Source organism: Coregonus clupeaformis, chromosome 16, assembly GCF_020615455.1.
Source record: "Coregonus clupeaformis isolate EN_2021a chromosome 16, ASM2061545v1, whole genome shotgun sequence".
NCBI classification, from domain to species: domain Eukaryota; kingdom Metazoa; phylum Chordata; class Actinopteri; order Salmoniformes; family Salmonidae; genus Coregonus; species Coregonus clupeaformis.
The window spans coordinates 32920419-32941546 of NC_059207.1; the positions used below are offsets into that span (position 1 = coordinate 32920419).

The 21128-nt window shown below is 42.4% G+C and overlaps 2 protein-coding genes across 10 annotated transcripts in view; both read left to right on the forward strand.

The window, feature by feature from the left end:
* The first annotated feature begins 396 nt into the window (after positions 1 to 396).
* Positions 397 to 5838, forward strand: LOC121584870 (zinc finger CCHC domain-containing protein 8). The gene is made up of 14 exons (XM_041901059.2): positions 397 to 576; positions 1343 to 1385; positions 1460 to 1534; positions 1623 to 1728; positions 2359 to 2433; positions 2544 to 2647; positions 2940 to 3005; positions 3089 to 3149; positions 3283 to 3416; positions 3570 to 3712; positions 3848 to 3963; positions 4072 to 4158; positions 4247 to 4352; positions 4550 to 5838. The coding sequence occupies exons 1-14, from the start codon at positions 411 to 413 to the stop codon at positions 5455 to 5457; spliced, it is 2190 nt and encodes a 729-aa protein (XP_041756993.2). The 5' UTR covers positions 397 to 410; the 3' UTR covers positions 5458 to 5838.
* A 676-nt stretch (positions 5839 to 6514) lies between these two features.
* LOC121584868 (CAP-Gly domain-containing linker protein 1) overlaps positions 6515 to 21128 on the forward strand; it is a 52175-nt gene continuing 37561 nt past the window's right edge. For 8 of the 9 annotated variants that reach the window (XM_041901049.2, XM_041901051.2, XM_041901052.2 and 5 more), the window contains exons 1-3: positions 6515 to 7226; positions 17538 to 17831; positions 20148 to 20668. In XM_041901049.2, coding sequence (XP_041756983.1) covers positions 17741 to 17831; positions 20148 to 20668 — 612 coding nt within the window. In that variant the 5' untranslated portion in view covers positions 6515 to 7226; positions 17538 to 17740. The other variant, XM_041901050.1, reaches the window with a different exon arrangement.

Genomic DNA, 21128 nt, shown 5'->3' on the forward strand with positions numbered 1-21128 from the left:
ATTAACATTTGTTGTATCATTTTACTGCAAGAAATGCATAATTCTGCAGGAGTTCATATTATATTATGCTACATGTGAAAGGTTATAGGCCTACAGTCAGTGGCCATATTTCAGTTACTATTCCATTTAACCCATATTAATTTATATTAGGAATATTCTGTTTATTCATAGATACAGGGATACTTGTGAATGGGATATCAAAGGTGCATGTAAACAGTTTATCCCGAATAAGACCTTAAGCGGGATATGAGCTACCATCCGGTATACCGTGTGCGTGTAAACGTGTTCACTATATCCAAAAATCTGTTTTTAGGGAGTCCCCTGAACATGTGGCATAAAACAACCAATCAACGCTCTTCCGTGATTAAAGTTTTGACCTCTGAACTCTGTCCAGCAACAACAGAGTGAAGATGGCGGAGGTTGATTTTGGTGACAGTGAGCTCTTTGAACAATTGGAAGAGAGTATGCCTGTTGCTACTCACATTCGGTTCACTGAGGAGGGTGGAGAAGAAGGGTCTGAGCTCAAGGAAAGATTGGAGGAGTGTGAGGAGACAATCCGGAGTCTAATAGAAGATAATATCCTTGTGTGAGAAGCTAGCGGGTGCTAGCTAGCTAGCCACCATGTCTGTGGCCTAACGTTAGCTAGCTAGCAAACGACACATTTTAATTTCACCGCTCACCCAGTCACTGGTTGGACGTGCCTCTTGACAGCATTTCAGCTCACTAGCTTGCAAACTATTTGGTCATTGCAGCTAAAAAACATACTAGCTAGAATTCATGCCAAAAAAAAAACGACGTTTTCTGTCCAGATATTTGCAATTTGCCAAGCCGTAAACTAGTACGTTAACTCCCTAGCCGATTAAACTCAAGGATTTACGATGGAGACTTGGGCGGCAACTAGTGTGGGCGGACTGGAGCTCCGACATCACATAAAAGGACGTTTTTATTTAAAACTACTGATTTCATCACCGAAAGAATATCCTACAATTACACATAACAAAAACGTAATTTTATGTGACATCGGAACTCCAGTCCGCCCACACTAGTCGCCGCTCAACATCTTTAATCATGTAGTTGAGTTTAATCGGCTAGTAACTCCCAAGTCTGGTGCGGGGAATGATAACGTTAGCCTAAAACTGTTAAATTAGGTCACTCTCTTTAATGAAATACTGCAGAGTTTATGTACACAACTAGAAGTAGATCCACTTTCCATTCATCCAATTATAAATAGTTTGGTTTTAAAACTGAATAATCGTTTCCAAACAAACTAGCAGATTGACTGAACTTGCATGATGTCTATGTTGTTTTGATAAATGTTATTTTTCTTTAACCTATTGTCCACATCAAGAGTTGAAGAGAAAATTGAAAGTTTTGACAAGGCCAAGGTAAGTTATCGATGCACTACTCACTACAGGCATAACCTATGTGTAATGTCCTCATTCAAATATTTTTCTTTCAGTGGCATTAATGTTGAAAACATCAAGATTGATGGGCCTCTTCTACAGATCCTTTTTGCAAACAATAGCATCTCAAAGTAGGTATTTTTTTGGTTTCTTAGTAAATCACAACTTTATTTCAATGTTCTATGGGTATTAACATGTCAACTGTTCATCTTTTCCCAGGCAATGCCGTCAAGAAATCGAAGACTCCATCTGTAGTATTGTTCAGAAACATCAGCAGCAAGGAGAAGTTGAAAAAGGAAATCCCTCCGGCAATGTCAACCCTCAGGTACATTTTCAGATTTGGAGATGGTCTTCCTCAAGCTTCAAAGAAGAAAAAATGTTTTACAGGGAAACATTTTCAATCAATCAATCAATCAATCAATTTTATTTTATATAGCCCTTCTTACATCAGCTAATATCTCGAAGTGCTGTACAGAAACCCAGCCTAAAACCCCAAACAGCTAGTAATGCAGGTGTAGAAGCACGGTGGCTAGGAAAAACTCCCTAGAAAGGCGAAAGCCTAGGAAGAAACCTAGAGAGGAACCAGGCTATGAGGGGTGGCCAGTCCTCTTCTGGCTGTGCCGGGTGGAGATTATAACAGAACCATGCCAAGATGTTCAAAAATGTTCATAAGTGACAAGCATGGTCAAATAATAATCAGGAATAAATCTCAGTTGGCTTTTCATAGCCGATCATTAAGAGTTGAAAACAGCAGGTCTGGGACAGGTAGGGGTTCCATAACCGCAGGCAGAACAGTTGAAACTGGAATAGCAGCAAGGCCAGGCGGACTGGGGACAGCAAGGAGTCACCACGGCCGGTAGTCCCGACGTATGGTCCTAGGGCTCAGGTCTCTCAGTTGGCTTTTCATAGCCGATCATTAAAGAGTTTTTTCACATCTGTTTTCTTCCACATGCAGTCTTCAAGTTTCATTATGGAAGAAGATCAGAAGACCAAGACCTGTGGCATCAAAAAGATGAAGGAGGCCTTCAGTGTGGGTGTTTTTTTGGAATGAGGACAATCTAGGTGTCCCCTGCATGCCTTATGAAATGCAGCATTTGCATTTGTTTGTCTGGATATATTTGTCTCGCTCTCTTTTCACAGATGGTGGGAAGTGTCCTGTATTTCACTAGTTTCTGTCTGGACAAACTTGGACAGCCCCTGCTTAATGATAACCCCCAGCAGACAGAAGGATGGGAGGTTCCAAAGTATCCTCAACACTGCTTGCTCTACCCTCTGTGGACAGCCCTGTGTCCTTCAGTCGCTTCTTCAACCTTTTCCTAAAATGACAAATTTCAGTGTAGAATCCAGCTTTGGTTGTTGGAGAACATCAACTGGAAAGAAATCTCACGCTTTGAACTATTATATTTTCTGTCTTTAATTGTGTGTATTAATGTACATGGGAGTCGGTATATGAGTAAAAAAAAGTTTGCTATGTCTTGTTACGCACTTTGAAACTACAGTTGCATAATTTTATTGAGTTCCTGAATTGTTGCAAAGATATCAGCAGGTCTTCAGCCAGGTCATCGCCTTAGATGGACAGGAAGTACAGATGAAAGAGAAAAGGTATAGCAGAGATTTTGTTTTTTATGCGGGAAATATCTGTAAATTATGACTATCTTATTGTTCTTTTTGTGCCCACACTACAGACCTAAGCCTTGTTGTTTCAACTGTGGGTTGGATGGTCATCAACTTCGAGACTGTCCTCAGGTAAGCCTTGAATATCATTTGACTTTAATATGCATCTTATAACACGAAAGTTGTTTACTTACCATGGGCAGACAGAAGAGCTTAAAACCAGGTTTGACACGTGATCAACAGCTCTGTTCATTTGCTCTCTTAGCCAAAGGACATGGCCAGAATCAACGAGAAGCGGAAGGAGTTTTCTCATGGTAACCAGGGCAACCTGAGCAATCAGCGTTACCATGCTGAGGAAGTGGAGGAGCGATTTGCCAGATACAAACCTGGAATCGTGAGGCAAGGCACATTTGAAAATGTCTGAAGGCACTGACACAAGAAGAAACTAATTTGTTTTCAGTTGTTATTGCATGGTCAAAGTGAAGTTGTAGAACTAGGGTTTTTGGTATCACAAATCTCTTACCCATTGCTTGTGTTTCTGGCATTGAGCAGTGAGGAGCTGATGTCTGCACTGGGAGTTGATACGAACACCCTACCCCCTCATATCTACCGCATGAGGCAGTTAGGCTACCCACCTGGCTGGCTTAAGGAGGCAGAGATGGAGAACTCAGGTCTCATGCTATATGATGGGAAGGGTAAGATTTCACCCGGAGAGACCATAACCACCTTACCCAACACTTGCCTTGCAGTTTTGGTTGAATCACTGATCTTTCATGATTCTTAATTAATATTGGGCTGCTGTGTATTTAAACTTTGTTCACCCTTTATAGTGTCAAATGCTGGAGAACTAACAGAGGAGGACAATGGACAAAGCATTTCCTATGATGTTTCCAAGCTAGTAGATTTCCCAGGCTTCAATATATCTGCACTACCTAGTGTGAAAGATGTAAGTCTTCTTGAAATCAGTTTGCTGGCCATCATTAGGGTACAAGCATACCAATCTTTGCCACCACTTGTAGACCTTTGCAACCAACATTTTCCCCCTGACTTTTAGGACTACAGGCTATACGGCTCTATTCCAATACAACATAACCATATGAAGCAGAATTTTGCGGACTATCTGTCCAACAATTTTCCAATGGTAACTACCATTCTCCTATTCCATTTTTTAATCAATTGTTTGTCCACTGTATGTGTGCACACTATAAACGAATATATTTTGCCAATAGCCTGGTGCCAACTGCAATAAGAGACTGCATGAATCCGAATCAACTCCCCGGCAGACGAAGAAAAGGAGATCTGATGCCAGGAGTTCAGATATGGACGTTGATTCAGGTAGCGGTGTTATTATTCCAGGTGTCTGAACACAATGTGAAAACAATTACTCTATCGCAACCAGCAGATACATTCTGCTTTTCACTGTCATTATGACTAGTCGGTCGGTCTGTCTGCAGAAAACAATAGTCACTTATGTTGTGTGTGCAATGGCCTTGCTCTGGCAGTGCATAACGCTTGTCAGTGTCTGTTTCCAGACCAGGATACTACACCCCGCCGCCACCGGAGCTCAGACAGCTTCCAGTTCCAGCCCCCGCTGCCCCCTGGCTCGCCATCCTTTGGTTCACCCCCTCCCTTACCTCATGGTACACCACCAGCCACTCCCACTCCACCCCCTCTTCCTAAGGGAACACCTCCCCCCACGCCCACTAATGGTTCACCGGCTCTGCGGGGACGCACTGTGGGAGTGGGTGAGGAGTCTGCAGTTGGGGAGGAGGAAGAGCTGACACTGGAGGAGCTGGAGGAGCAGCAGAGGCTGATTTGGGCTGCATTGGAAAATGCTGACACCACCACCAACAGTGACTCTGAGACACCAGCTGTTGGAACACCCCTCCCCAGCTCGCCCAGCGTCTCCACACCCGCCCAAGTCGACACTGAAACTGAAATGGAGGAAGGTGAGGCTGAAGATGAGGAAAAGGAGAGATCTGTGGAGGTTTCCAGCCACAACAGTGATGAGCAGATCAGTGTTGATCCATCTTCTAGCAAGTGTCAGGATGATGAGGAAGATGCTGAAGATAAAGGCAAGGTGGTTGAAGACGAGAGCAGCTTGCTGAAAACACCAGTCCAAGAGGAGAGCCCTATGAGTCCTGAAGCTGCTGCAGATAGAGGCAATGTGCTTGCACAGAGGCCCAGCTTGCTGCAAACACCAGTCCAACAAGAGAGCAGTCAGCCAAACCCTTCAGATCAGGATGCTATCGAGGGAGATCTGTCCGACTCTGTGGGGAAGGTAACAGCCGTGCCTCACCGGAGTAGGTTTGCACAGGGCATTATTCCCTTTGAGGACACGCCAGAATTCACTGAGGTTGCTGAGGCCACCGGGACATACCTTAGAATCCGAGACTTGCTGAAAGGTTCCCCCCGAAATATGGCGAAAAACAAAAAGTGAGAAAAGACTGGCTTGAATTAAAATCCAGGGATTCTTTTGCATAAACATTTTTTTATTTTTTTTTTATTCTGTAGATTTCATACATTTCTATAAGTGTGCCACAGAAGTTGGAGCTGAACAGTTTATTGACCCGTCATTCAAACCTCTTTTTAATGTTTTTTTTTTTTTTTACCAAAACGAATGTATTTTATGCGTATGAGTTAGCTGTGGTCTATAAAGACGCAAGGTTTCTTAGAATACTTTTTATTTCAGGAAACCCCATAAGCCAGTTTTGGCGTGTCAGTTTTGCCATTCACATAAAATCATTTTTGTAGCAATGTTAACATCCATATTGCTCTTTTAGGTGTAAAGATAAGATTTTATAAAATGTTTTTCCTCTTCTGTTTTTACCATCAATAGATCATTTTTCTATGACTCATTGCATTCTAGGCGCGCCTCTTCTCATGGTTCAAGTAGCCTCCCATTGGCTACTCTTATCAAATAAGGACATTCAACTCGATTTTAAGTTAATTTGAAACTCGATTGGATTGTTGAGGTGATTTTAACTGGATTTTTACAATTCTATCTTGACACAGGAAATCGGTCTCTTCATTCAGAATCTCACTACAGCAGTATGGCTCTGCTTAATATCGCACGTTTATTTTTTTTTAAAGTAACAACCATTGTACATGTTTTTGTCAGCATTATAGACTTGGGTCAGCATCTGGTCATTGCTACTACAGAATGGCACTAGAGAGCAGCAAAACTTAATTTGACAGTTTCAGGTAACAACAATAAATTTGACTAAGAACAACATGTCTCTAGAGGAGAAGAGTGTCAGAGGAGATCGGCCAACTCTTTACTAAGGGGGCAATGGTTTGTTTTCGTTATTCCAAATTGGACTGTCATTGTAGTTTTGCCATTTGAAAGTCTGAATGAAACGTACACAGTATGTGGGAAGGTTGCATGCAGTAAAATCATTTCTCAAGTTTCTGTTATTAAATATTTCAAGATTATAAACCATTTGGAGGGCTGGTTTTAAGGGTTGTGCTCGATGGAGACTGGCCAAAATTAGATATAGAAATGGACTGTTGGTCTGAAGCATTGTCCCATTTCTTGACTACCCGCCCTGCTCTAATATAGCCTCCCTTTCATTGCAGAAATTATTGATCTGTACACTGTGTTTGGATGGTTGCGAATTTGAAATTGTTCAACTGTTCTTGCCAGTCAAACCATGTAGGCACGTTATTAGAAAAGGACCCAACTCTTACCAGAATTTGAATGGTAAAAGGAAGCAAGTTCAACAACGGGTTTTAAAATCAGTTCAGATAAAGAACGGGTACAGGGAATCGAGCAACTGTACTTGGGTGGCAACCTTTTGCCTATATGGAAAAAATATTTATTTTATAAAAATGACATGCTCAAAAATTTTAATCTGAGCAAATGGTCCTAATTAAAATGTATACATCATATTCACCCTGAATAACAACATTTTGACTGAGAATAGCAAAAATAATGCAAGTTTAGTAAATTGATCTTATGACCTACTGCGTGTTCGTATAAGAATTCGGGTAACTTATTGTTCAATTTGTGGTCTAGTAGTAGCTTCTTTTTTAATGTCTAAAGGGGCGAGACCATTTTACGTCATTGCATCGCTCAATCAGCACCTCGAACGTGAGTCCGTCGGTCGCGGAACACAAGGCTTCGGTTGGGGAGAACTCAGCAGTATCTGTGGGATTGTTTTTATCTAGCTTTTCGTCAAAGAAACGGTTCATACGAGAGTTCTACAGGTAAGGATTGGTGGAAAGACTTGCATCCGTTATCTCACGTTAGCTTTATGGGTAGCCGGGCGGGCCCTCAGCCAAGTCAAGGAGCCGACAACCCACGGAGAAAAAGGGAGTTGCTAAGCGCCAGTTTAGCTCACCGCTACCTCGTTGAGCCGACTGAGGAGGTATAAGAAGCCAAGCCAGCCACTACCTGGGCCTTCAAGGCTAGCTAGCTAACAACCTATAACTAACCACATATTTTCAGCATGTTTTGACTTGGAGATATGTTAACAGAAGACCTGATTTTTATACTTTTTTTCATAAGAGATCATAAGCGCTAGTTTTCAAGACCGGTTGTCAGTCCGCAGGGGTGACATTGCAGTGTGATGCCGTCTACTAGTACTAGCTAACGTTAGTTTCCCTAGTAACGTAAACGGCAAGCCACATTGTCAGTGTGCTATGTTTGTGTGGCTTAGGAAAGCTAAAATAGTATGAAAACCTAGCTATTAGGTAGCTAACTTTTTCGGAACGCCCTGTATTTGTCACTGTTTTATTCTCGAAACTTCATGATAGTGATTAAACTTATTTGACACATTTTCCAATCTCTGCTCACAGCGAGGCTGTTTTCTCAAGTGGAATGATAATTTACCAGCTAGCCAGCTGAGTTGGCAGGCACAGGCCTGGCAGAGTATAGCTACTAATGTTAGCTAACTCGCTTGTCGTTTTTTTGTGAGACGATCTACTAGCTAGTGTTTAACACATTTGGATTGTTAACCCAATCGAGTTTTCTTGAACTTTTCTTGAAGTTCGCTTCATAACGCCTTTCGAAGGTACTGTCAAACGATGTCCAGATGTGCCACCTCATCGACCACACTGAAAACAACACACTGGAATGGCAACGCGTCAGTGAGAATATGACACGTGGGAAATCTCCCAGGGAACTTTTCGAATAGACGATCGTAAAATCTTTCACCTTTACTATCCCATGATTCATGAAGAACAACGTAAACTAAACGAACCATATGTCTCGGTCAGCTTGCTTATTTATACCTTGCTAGCTCACTTCAAGGAAAAGCTATTCAATGGTGGAAAAGTACCCAATTGTCATACTTGAGTAAAAGTAAAGATACCCTAATAGAAAGTGACTCAAGTGAAAGTGACCCAGTTTTAAATATACTTAAGTATCAAAAGTAAATGTAATTGCTAAAATATACGCAAGTATCAAAAGAAAAAGTGAAAGTATAAACAATTTCAATTCCTTACATTAAGCAAACCTGACGGCATTATGTTCTTGTTTTAATTTAGGGATAGCCAGGGACACATGCCAACACTCGGACATAATTTACAAACGAAGCATTTTTTTAGGGAGTCCGCCAAATGAGACACAGTGGGGATGACCAGGGATGTTCTCTTGATAAGTGCGTGAATTGGACCACTTTCCTGTCCTGCTAAGCATTCAAAATGTAAGGAGTACTTTTCGGTGTCAGGGAAGATTTATGGAGTAAAACGTAAATTATTTTTATTTAGGAATGTAGTGGAGTAAAATATTCTAACATGGTAGTGATTGAAATCACTTGATACTTTGTACCTAAACTCAGGTCAAGGTAATCTATTCTGTGAAGGAATTAATTACATTTTAATTTTCGTTTCAAATCGCCAGTTTTGATTGAGAGTGATACTTCTTCCGGTGTTCTAGTCAGTGCACACAGCATAAAGAATGAAAATAAATCAATACATAATGGTAGATTAAGGTTATCTAAGCAATAATAATAACCCTAGAGTAGTAGAACATTTTAAAAATAAATTAATAATACAGAAAAATTAAACCGAAGACCTGTGTAAACAATCTGTGATCTTGAGTTGGTTTCAGTGCTTGTTTGACACTGCTCATGCTCTTAGTGGAAATTCTTCACTAATGATTAAACGATAAACCTGTTTGGGTAACATTTGATCATGAAAAATCATCTGCCTAGTTTTTGGCCTCATATAATTGATAGAGTTCAGCAAAACTGAGAGTACTTCAGGCTTAGGTTTCTTTTTATGCTCTGATCAAAGTCCACCAACAAGGCTCAAGAAGTTTGGCCTTTCCCGGTAACAGAAGCAGGGACACCGATCAAGGTTTATTTGACCTTATGTTCTCCTGTGTCCTGTGCCAGGCTCAGTGGTGGTGGCTCTGATATCCTGCTCTCAGCCCCCAGCGCTGTACTCTGCAGAGGCAGCCAGGCCCTTCATATACTCAGGGGAAAGGAGCTCAGGCAGGGTTTAGGTTGCCTACAGTTAACCTGGTTTCCTCACTTCTTGGGCATTTTGTGTTTGGTATTGGACCTTCTCTGAAAACTAATTTGAATTGCTAGACTAGAGCAAGATAAGTAACAGAAAAAGTGTGCCAATGAGCTTACCATTTATTATTGAATGATATCAATGGCATTGAGTCTGGTGTTTGACTACCATCTCTGATTTACAGCAAAACCATGTCATCAACACACTAACATAACATACCACTACAAGCAATTAGTTTACAGTTTAATTGTTTTCACATGGATCTGCTAAATGTTAAAACAAACCAGCCAGGCTTGTTTGACCTCATATTTGTTTAATCTTTTGATTCAAGAAACAACTGGCTGTCTTAAACTCCTGCTTTGTTCACTGTACTACTGATGTTTTAGAATTTAGAGAATCCCAAACTGAGCTGTCTGATTAGGCTATTGTTTACGATGTATGAAGTTGCACTTAGCATATTGTATATTCTCTGAAGGTCAGTTGTCACTTCTATGTCTGCCCTCCCTATAAAAAAGAACAGTTATTTGGAATGACAAGTAAACACAACAATGCTTCTATTTGAATGTCTTAAAGTTTAGGCAAATACATTTTTTTAAAATAAAAAAGTAAATTCAATGCTGGAGGAAAAATGTGACTAATGATTAGCCTATTTCACAACTAAGCCATGAAAACAAACTTTTTTGGGGGTGCATTAGGCCTAACTCAGCTCTAGCTCTATAAGACAAGTGCAGAACAAGGCTGCTTGTGTTCGTGTTGGCCTGTCAGAGGCTGTAAGTGGGGAGGTATTGGGGGTGGCAGGACCCTGCCTTTTTGTTAACAGCTAATGAACTGTCTGGGCTCCTCACACCTCCTGCTGCCATCACTAAGGGGGCTATATAATGACCCCAGCAGATGTTTCCTCAAAGAGAAGAGCTGGAGCATGCCTTTAGTGCACTCAGTGTGGTGGGGGGCAACAGGAGTGTGTTTGTTTAGAATGTGTGATGTGTTGTTCACACTTCCTACAGTGGAACAGTGTACAATATTGGGAAGAGATAAGGGAGATTTGAGGGAGGACAGGGACATAGTAGGCCTTATGATTGGGCAAATTGCCAAGAAAACCTATGAGTGCAGAGGGCACACAGCTCAGCTCCTGCCATTGTTTGTGATTATAGCCACTCGCCAGGGCAGGTGCACGAGTCAAGACTAGTCAAGTGCTATTCAATAGCTGTCTTTTAGACCAAGATCCTTGAGTCCCATGCTGAGTGTCCCTGCATATCCCTGAATCTCTTTTTCAGCATGCCATTGTTAACCACACAAAGCATATAGGGCACATTGTTTTTTCTGCACTTTGATTTCCCACAGCTTCATGTTTGTTACAGCACCCCACAGAATAAAGTAGTAATAACATGGTTATAGTATTGTAACAAGTTATAGTTACAATGAAAATATTAGGTTATTTGCCCTGATATTCTTTCATTCCATTATAGGCCTAATTATATTCTTGGTCTTTTCTTGGGAGGGATATCGGCCAGGAATATGCATCAATACACTAGCAACACTGGCATTTCCATTGAAACACTGATGGGAATAACAGCTTGCTTAGTAAAAGGTTGAATGTGACAGCCCATTGCATTGCTATTGTGGTGCATCTAATGCAGAGAAAAGTGGGACTGTGTTCCCTGGAACAGATATTTTGACCTTGGGCTTGGATTTAAAATGCCTGCTAGAACTGTATTATTTTCACCTACATTTGTATTGGACAAGGTTGGTTAGGCTACTTTTAAAACTGTTCAAGTAGTCTTGCCTGATTCTTTTACATTCCACAACCAAAGTATGTGGTAGGGTTGAATATTTCCCTTGTATTTAAAACATGTTCCATCCCGAGAAGAATAAATCACTTTACTCCCGGGTAACCCAGTATTTCCCTCTAAAACCGGAAGTGTCATTCAAAGCATTATAAAGCATATAAATAGGCCTATGTCTGGATTTGATTAGAGCTTTTATCGGAACTGTAAGCCTGATGCTACCTGAGCCTGATGAGCCATACATTAAATACATTTAATGAGCCCAAGCCCAAAAAAGCCCAAATGATTGTGCCGTTATCCAATACATATATGATATAGGCTACTGCACATTACGCAGCTAGCTATATGCTCTCTTGGGTAAATAAATTAAACTAGCTCCAGTTGGCTAATCTTTTTGAGTGTGAACCGTATTACTGTACTGTATTATATGGACTGGAATTAACGCACATCGTTCAAACCATGTTAAAGCAAAGAACATGGGATTATGGTGCAGCACATACGGCCTACAAAGTTACAAGTATAGGCTAGCAAATTTGATTTTAATTTTGAAATATAATAGGGCCTATTTGTATAATGAATAGGCTGACTCATACACTACATGACAAAAAGTATGTGGACACCTGCTCGTCGAACATCTCATTCCAAAATCATAGGCATTAATGTGGCGTTGGTCCCCCCTTTGCTGCTATAACAGCCTACACTCTTCTGGGAAGGTTTTCCACTAGATGTTGGAACATTGCTGCGGGGACTTGCTTCCATTCAGCCACAAGAGCATTAGTGAGGTCGGGCACTGATGTTGGGTGATTAGGCCTGGCTCGCAGTTGGCTTTCCATTTCATCCCAAAGGTGTTCGATGGGGTTGAGGTCAGGGCTCTGTGCAGGCCAGTCAAGTTCTTCCATACAGATCTCGACAAACCTTTTCTGTATGGACCTCGCTTTGTGCACGGGGGCATTGTCATGCTGAAACAGGAAAGGGCTTTCCCCAAACTGTTGCCACAAAGTTGGAAGCACAGAATCATCTAGAATGTCATTGTTTGCTGTAGCGTTAAGATTTCCCTTCACTGGAACTAAGGAGCCTAGCCCGAACCATGAAAAACAGCCCTAGACCGTTATTCCTCCTCCACCAAACTTTACAGTTGGCACTATACATTGGGGCAGGTAGCGTTCTCCTGCCATCTGCCAAACCCAGATTTGTCCATCGGACTGCCAGATGGTAAAGCGTGATTCATCACTCCAGAGAACGTGTTTCCTTGATGGCCAAAAAGCTCAATTTTAGTCTCATCTGACAAGAGTACCTTCTTCCATATGTTAGGGGAGTCTCCCACATGCCTTTTGGCGAACACCAAACGTGTTTGCTTATTTTTTTCTTTAGGCAATGGCTTTGTTCTGGGCACTCTTCCATAAAGCCCAGCTCTGTGGAGTGTACGGCTTAAAGTGGTCCTATGGACAGATACTCCAATCTCCGCTGTGGAGCTTTGCAGCTCCTTCAGGGTTATTTTTGGTCTCTTTGTTGTCTCTCTGATTAATGCCCTCCTTGCCTGGTCCGTGAGTTTTGGTGGGCGGCCCTCTCTTGGCAGGTTTGTAATGGTGCCATATTATTTCCATTTTTTAATAATGGATTTAATGGTGCTCGGTGGGATGTTCAAAGTTTCTGATATTTTTTTATAACCCAACCCTGATCTGTACTTCTCCACAACTTTGTCCCTGACCTGTTTGGAGAGCTCCTTGGTCTTCATGGTGCCGCTTGCTTGGTGGTGCCCCTTGCTTAGTGGTGTTGCAGACTCTGGGGCCTTTCAAAACAGGTGTATATATACAGAGATCATGTGACAGATCATGTGGCACTTAGATTGCACACAGGTGGACTTTATTTAACTAATTATGTGACTTCTGAAGGTAATTGGTTGCACCAGATCTTATTTAGGGGCTTCATAGCAAAGGGAGTGAATACATATGCAAGCACCACTTTTCCATTATTTATTTTTTAGAATTTTTTGAAACAAGTTATTTTTTTCATTTCACTTCACCAATTTTGACTATTTTGTGTATGTCCATTACATGAAATAAAAATAAATTTAAATTACAGGTTGTAATGCAATAAAATAGGAAAAACGCCAAGGGGGATGAATACTTTTGCAAGGCACTGTATAGGGCTATATATCAATCTAGAACAGGATTATCTGTTTTATATATTGTAGCTCAGTTGGTAGAGCATGGCGCTTGCAACGCTAGGGTTGTGGGTTCGATTCCCACTGGGGGCCAGTATGAAAAAATGTATGCACTCACTAACTGTAAGTCGCTCTGGATAAGAGCGTCTGCTAAATGACAAAAAAATGTAAATGAATGGAATTGATGGAGAGAAAGATTGCAAGAGAGTGCTCGCGCTGTGCACTGATTTAAAGCAACGATATTCGAGTGATAGGCTGTTTTAAAACTCTAAACTAAAAAAAAGCATCTTTACAAGAAAAAAATAAAGTGACCCCCGAAAGCCGGATGGAGATGGGTCAATTGGACGCGCATTCAGATTTTATATTATAGAATATGCTGCAGCAAATGTAGGCCTACCTGTCACAAAATAAAAAGTTACCATGATGAGATGATAGATCTACATGCATTGTGAACTGCGCTCCAATCAGAGATGGTCTGTCCCCACCCTGAGCATTGATGATTCATCATGCAGAGGCCACAGAGAAGCCAGGTTTAGACATTGCATATAATTTAACAGTTCCATTTCACACCATGCTGTTCATATTTTATTATAATTTACCGGTTTCTCGCAGTTATTTATCCCGGGAAAAGGGAGTCGTTTTGGGCGGTAAATTCCGGTAAATCTCGGTAACCGGGTTCCCGCCATTCAACCCTAGTAGTAGTACCAAGTGGTTGAACACTCTTCAAGATGTATGCCCTGAGACAAGTCAACTGTTTCCAATTTTCTAAGTGCATCCATCTGTCTGAGAGAGTGAATTGCTTTCTTTGACCTTCATGAAAGGAAAGGGGAAGTCTGAGAGGGAAGTGGAGGGTACAGTACATTGCAATTATTCATAATAAGCAAATTAGAGGTGTCATTTAGTGAGGCCTTTTCACCACTGATGTCAGCAAAAGTATATTGTACAGTGAAAAATGAAAGGTCCTTTTTCCTGCGTTCAGAGAACTAACTATGCAGTCTGTCAGAGCGATGCTTCCCTACTGTGCATGGCTTAGCTAAGCCAGATATGCTGTAGATAAGCTCCTGCAACAAGTAATCGTACATGGAAGTCGATTATCTCTATGTTTTGGGCCCTCAAATCGGTTTCAGAAGTACATTTGTTTTACAGAACACGTCCTCTTCCAGTCCCCACCCATTTCATGTATCCCAACAGAGCACCAAGGTTATGTTTATTTTTACAGTGCCGTATTCATTGAAAAACGATTTGGAAATACAATTGAATGGTGGACCAGCAAGCTATCTGATTTTTGATATCTCCTAAATTTACAGCATGCATTGGTGAAACTCACTGTAATGTTAAGTTCATATTGTAAATTCATCATAAGTGCTTTACATTCTGCAGGTGGCATGTGAACCCAGTGCCATAGGAAACGTAATTAGACACTAAAATAATTAATGTCTGCACACTACAGGAAGTGGGTCAAACAAGCGCTTCAGCAAATGATCCTGGTCTGAAAGTAAGTTTGTTAAATTGAAACAAATCAAAGTTAATTCATTTAAATCAACCTGGATGGGAATTATTTGAATGAAAATACCCTGAATAGTAACCTAGTTTAAGAAGTTGGTATGGTAACTTTTCCATAGTACCATGTCATTTTGCACATTCATCACTAGGATATTTGAATTGCCCAAAACCTGCATTGACAGAACATTGGTGTTTGGCTGCCTTCCTAACTAGAGATTAGAGTGGGAGTCAAGAGCAAAGGATTAGGCCTACCATTACCAGCTGATTACACCAGTGCTAAACTGAAAGCTGAGAACATTCTCTCACTTTCATAGGCACAAGACGTCCATAGTTTATAGAATAAAGGCTCTGGTTTCAAGTCTAGAAATTGCTGGTCTATTTGGGAAAGCACACTTCCTTCCCCAAGTTGACTTTAGCCTTTTTCCAAACATTGCTATGGATTCAAGACATAAGAAGTTTGCGACGCAATGTAGGAGGCATAGTCATATTTTTTGGGAGGTTGTTTTTGTTTAATACTGTTACAGCTTTGAAAATGTAGGCCTAGACATTTGGGGTAAGCAGCTCTTTTTTTATTTGTTATAGAGTAGAACGGATAGTGAGTAGATAGTGAACTTATCTTAAATAGAACAGGCATGTCAATGGATAGACCCCTCTACTCTTTCAATGTATCCTCTCATTATTCGCTGCCACCAAGATATCAATCATTTCTGTGCTTTTTCCTTAAGAGCCTGTGCTCGTCCTCCTGACCTCGGGCACTAATCAGTGTCATTCAAAGGCACAGAGAGGGAAAACTGGAGTGCTGCATGGAAACTGGGTCAATGCTGCTGACCCACCCTTTATTCTGTGCTGCTGAGAGATCTAGTTTGGCATTCAGGCAGATGTGTGTTTGTGTGTGAGAGAGCGCTCGATAGATGTAGGCTTTTGTGCCTGTGACTTAGCTGCAAGATCTATTTTGAATTATTTTAGTTAGCAGCTTTCCATTATGCAAGGCGTCTTGATAACGTTAGATGTTCTTACTCAGAGGGCTGGCAGCATAATAGTCAGGGAAATGGATGTAGGAAGTTGAACTATTCCATTACGAATGTTGCCTCACCTTATAGCCTAAACAGTAGGCCAGATGTAGAACGGATGTTTAGGCAATGGGGTCCTATTGGATGACATTCTGTAGGACCACATACCTCCTACTACTACAATAGTGCATAGTTTGTGTTGCCATAGCAGCAGTACTGCAGTAGTGTGTGGTTAACCTCCAGAGAGGTAAGGTGGTAACTTGATATGTGCAGGTTGGAGGGTCACTGCCCTAGCCTTGCTGTCCACCTGCTGCTCTGTCTCTTAACTAAGGCATTATTTCAATGCTTTGAAGTTCCTAACTTGGTGCAAGTCTTAGCAGACTCAATACAATTCAGAGTCTAACCTACCTTCATAAGAGTACAACACATCTGTTGCCACTCCCAGGTCAACAGATTAATCAGTTACTACATTATTAATGCTATTTCTCACATATTAATAGGTATCCTAATTGTAGCATTATCTATCCTTATTGAGAAATCTTCAAAGGACAACACAAACATTTCCGGATTATGGCAAGGTCACTCTTTCATTGTCAATCTGGTAATAACGGGTGGGCTAGACCCTTGTAGCATCTTTAGCTATTAGCTAATTTAGTAGTCTGTCCTGTAGGAGGGCTGATCAACACCCTAATCCTTTCTGTTTATGCACTAATCCCGCCCAAGACTCATGAGTTGTGCTTGATGAGGACAGAGCTATAGGCTAGGCCTGATTGGTTGGTAAACCCTGGCAAACACACATTAACACAGCAGAGCACTAGTGGTGGGAATGTGAGGAATTTAGAAATATGTAATTGTGTTTTAAATGAATGTAATGTGCCCATTTTAAGAACTGCTTAGTAAAGCAGTAAGGGTAGAACAACATGTTATTGAGCAAAATAAATAAATAAGTGTACTCTGGCTGACAAGTAGGGGCCTTGGGGTCTTTGTCTGGTGTTGAGAATTGATTTATGCTCTGGTCAGGTGCCTCACACCGTTTGTCTTTCACAAATGTTCCTGCCTGTGTTTCTGCATCGAATATGAGTGCAAATTAATGATACTGGGGTCGTTGATATAGAAGACTGATCGACTTTGCATGTGTGAGGGAGTGAAAGGGAAAGCGAGAGAACTTGTTTTCGTATGGTGGTGACAAATACAGACACAGAGACACTTGAATGTGGCCTGGCTTGTGACAGAGTATTTTTAGTATAGAACTCACTGTGACGGGGTGTGGGGGGGGGGTGGGGATTCTGCTTGTTGTCATAACAGACTGTCTACATTGATATAAGATCATTTGAATGTCGAGGACAGACCATTCAGCACGTCTATTCTCACCATTAATCCATTGTAAACAATAAGCCTTGGCAGTGCCACCCATGATGTTGAAGTTTAACCAATTATACCAAATGAACAAATCAATATAAGAAGCCAGTGTTTTGAAAAGTCATGTCCACAAAATAAAAAATGGACCAGTGTAACAACCCTCCCTCCTGGCTTTAAATGCATACGGTACAAAGCTATTTTTGCACTAATTTATCTTTCTCCTCTCTCTTAACAGGGTCCTTTTTTGAGGGGCACCTTTTTTTCTCCCTCGCCCCTTTTTCCTGTCTTTTATTTCTGGTTTATTTATTTTGGTGCTGCGACTCAGAGAGCATTGTCATCTCAGAGGCTGAGCACAACTACGTCGATGGTTTGGGGTCAGCCGGTGCCCACTGACAGACAGAAAGGCCCTGTGGGTTTCACAGCACACATAGAGGAAACATGAGCACAGCCAAGCCCAGCGGGCTCAAAGCACCCAGCAAGATAGGCAGGCCAACGGGGGCGCCAGCCACCAAGACCTCCCCTTCCACTGGTAAGAGCTCCTCCTCCTCGGCACCAGCAGTTCACATTTCCTGGCTGTTTCTCATTCCGGCTGTGGGAGCTACAGCACTTAACCTCTGGCTTTGATGTCATCAATCAGCTTACGGTTGCAATAAAAGGGGCTTTACTACTTCATCAGTCTGGATCGGCTGACTAGATTTGATGTAGACCTTATGCTGATCAGTCACTGGCCATTTTGGATCCGTAGGCTATAGTATTTACCCCCAAAATCTCCAATATGGTGGATTACCTATATTTTTCAGTAGGAGAAACTGGGTGAATTGAGGCCACTAGAGGCTTTAGACACGGCGGTCTTTATCTTGCTGTGTGAAATGTGATCCCTGTGCTACTATTTTCTTTAAAAGCGTTGACAGTCAGAGGTCATGTGAAAATGCGACTGTGAAGTTTGACCTCATGATGTCATCCAATAAACAATTATTTGTACATTGCTCAGCTGATAACATACAGTGAGGGGAAAAAAGTATTTGATCCCCTGCTGATTTTGTATGTTTGCCCACTGACAAAGAAATGATCAGTCTATAATTTTAATGGTAGGTTTATTTGAACTGTGAGAGACAGAATAACAACAAAAAAATCCCAAAAAAACGCATGTAAATTTTTTCATGAATTGATTTGCATTTTAATGAGGGAAATAAGTATTTGACCCCCTATCAATCAGAAAGATTTCTGGCTCCCAGGTGTCTTTTATACAGGTAAAGAGCTGAGATTAGGAGCACACTCTTAAAGGGAGTGCTCCTAATCTCAGCTTGTTACCTGTATAAAAGACACCTGTCCACAGAAGCAATCAATCAATCAGATTCCAAACTCTCCACCATGGCCAAGATCAAAGAGCTCTCCAAGGATGTCAGGGACAAGATTGTAGACCTACACTAGGCTGGAATGGGCTACAAGACCATCGCCAAGCAGCTTGGTGAGAAGGTGACAACAGTTGGTGCGATTATTCGCAAATGGAAGAAACACAAAATAACTGTCAATCTCCCTCGGCCTGGGGCTCCATGCAAGATCTCACCTTGTGGAGTTGCAATGATCATGAGAACGGTGAGGAATCAGCCCAGAACTACACGGGAGGATCTTGTCAATGATCTCAAGGCAGTTGGGACCATAGTCACCAAGAAAACAATTGGTAACACACTACGCCGTGAAGGACCGAAATCCTGCAGCGCCCGCAAGGTCCCCCTGCTCAAGAAAGCACATATACAGGGCCGTCTGAAGTTTGCCAATGAACATCTGAAAGATTCAGAGGAGAACTGGGTGAAAGTGCTGTGGTCAGATGAGACCAAAATCGAGCTCTTTGGCATCAACTCAACTCGCTGTGTTTGGAGGAGGAGGAATGCTGCCTATGACCCCAAGAACACCATCCCCACCGTCAAACATGGAGGTGGAAACATTATGCTTTGGGGGTGTTTTTCTGCTAAGGGGACAGGACAACTTCACCGCATCAAAGGGACGATGGACGGGGCCATGTACCGTCAAATCTTGGGTGAGAACCTCCTTCCCTCAGCCAGGGCCTTGAAAATGGGTCGTGGATGGGTATTCCAGCATGACAATGACCCAAAACACATGGCCAAGGCAACAAAGGAGTGGCTCAAGAAGAAGCACATTAAGGTCCTGGAGTGGCCTAGCCAGTCTCCAGACCTTAATCCCATAGAAAATCCGTGGAGGGAGCTGAAGGTTCGAGTTGCCAAACGTCAGCCTCGAAACCTTAATGACTTGGAGAAGATCTGCAAAGAGGAGTGGAACAAAATCCCTCCTGAGATGTGTGCAAACCTGGTGGCCAACTACAAGAAACGTCTGACCTCTGTGATTGCCAACAAGGGTTTTGCCACCAAGTACTAAGTCATGTTTTGCAGAGGGGTCAAATACTTATTTCCCTCATTAAAATGCAAATCAATTTATAACATTTTTGACATGCGTTTTTCTGGATTATTCTGTTGTTATTCTGTCTCTTACTGTTCAAATAAACCTACCATTAAAATTATAGACTGATCTTGTCTTTGTCAGTGGGCAAACGTACAAAATCAGCAGGGGATCAAATACTTTTTTCCCTCACTGTATGACAAAGTTTATTTGTATATAGAATACCAGGCAACAGTAATTGTTGACGGTATGTAACATAGGGCACACTACGGTGAGAGAGTTAGGAAGTATTGAATAACAAGGTGAAGGTGTCATGTTCTGTGTGCTAACTCCTTTATGTTAGACCTGTTAGCTCAGTTAACCATGGACCAACTTTAGTGGAGTTGGCACACTGGCAGTAATTGGATGTTTTCTACCCGTTTCCCTGCAGCCGGACCCAAAGTAGCCGCAGCCGACAAGTCCACTCCAGGTGGCGGTGCAGCGGGGACGCAAGATGGCGGCGAGAACTTCCAGGTCGGGGAGCGGGTGTGGGTGAATGGGAACAAACCTGGCGTGGTGCAGTTCCTCGGGGAGGCTCAGTTTGCACCAGGACAGTGGGCTGGCATTGTGTTGGATGAGCCCATTGGGAAGAACGATGGCTCGGTGGCAGGGGTGCGTTACTTCCAGTGCGAGGTCTTAAAGGGGATATTCACTCGCCCCTCCAAGCTGTCCTACACAGAGGGCGAGGCCAACGGGACTCAGACAGCACCTCCGTCTCGGGCTGGGTCACCCACCCCCTCCACCGCCAGCCTGGCCTCTCACACCCCCTCTGTCAAGAAGGCCTCAACTGCAACGCCCACTACGCCAGCCTCCAACCTGGCACGCACAAACAGCGAGTCTATCTCCAACCTCTCAGACACCGGCTCGGTGAAGAAGGGGGAGAGGGAGCTGAAGAATGGAGACCGTGTTTTGGTAAGGCTTAGTTCATTAACACTTTGAAAGCAGCGGTTATTTTGGATCAGGCAGCTTTTATCCCGAAGCCTGGTTCATTCCGTTCGGTTAATAGGTGTGAAAGCTTATTTTTCTGCACCTGCCCGCTAGTTAATCTATGCAAGTTGGTCTCAAATGTTCCCCTTTTCCCCTGGGCAAGCCCCAGCCCCACCCCCTCCTCTTGCCCCTTGTGTGGTGACATTGCCGTAAATATAGGCTGGTCTCAGAGTCACATGACTGACCCCTCTCACCATGGTAATCACTCAGGAACGTGTCTGCAGAACAAAATCTCCACCCACCTCACTCCCAACTTCTCACTGACCAATGAGAACGTACGTTCTAACACGCCTCCGTGAGCTCAGTGTCTGTGTATAGTCACTCGGTTCACAGCCAAGCTCTGTCCTCTTATGAGCACCTTCCTTCCTGAGTGTTGTCCAAGGCC

Coding starts and splice junctions, on each gene's coding strand:
- LOC121584870 (XM_041901059.2), top strand. CDS start 411: ATGGCGGAGGTTGATTTTGGTGACAGTGAGCTCTTTGAACAATTGGAA. Junction 2,648..2,939: donor GAAGGATGGGAGGTTCCAAA/GTATCCTCAACA, acceptor ATTGTTGCAAAG/ATATCAGCAGGTCTTCAGCC. Junction 3,964..4,071: donor CACTACCTAGTGTGAAAGAT/GTAAGTCTTCTT, acceptor CCTGACTTTTAG/GACTACAGGCTATACGGCTC.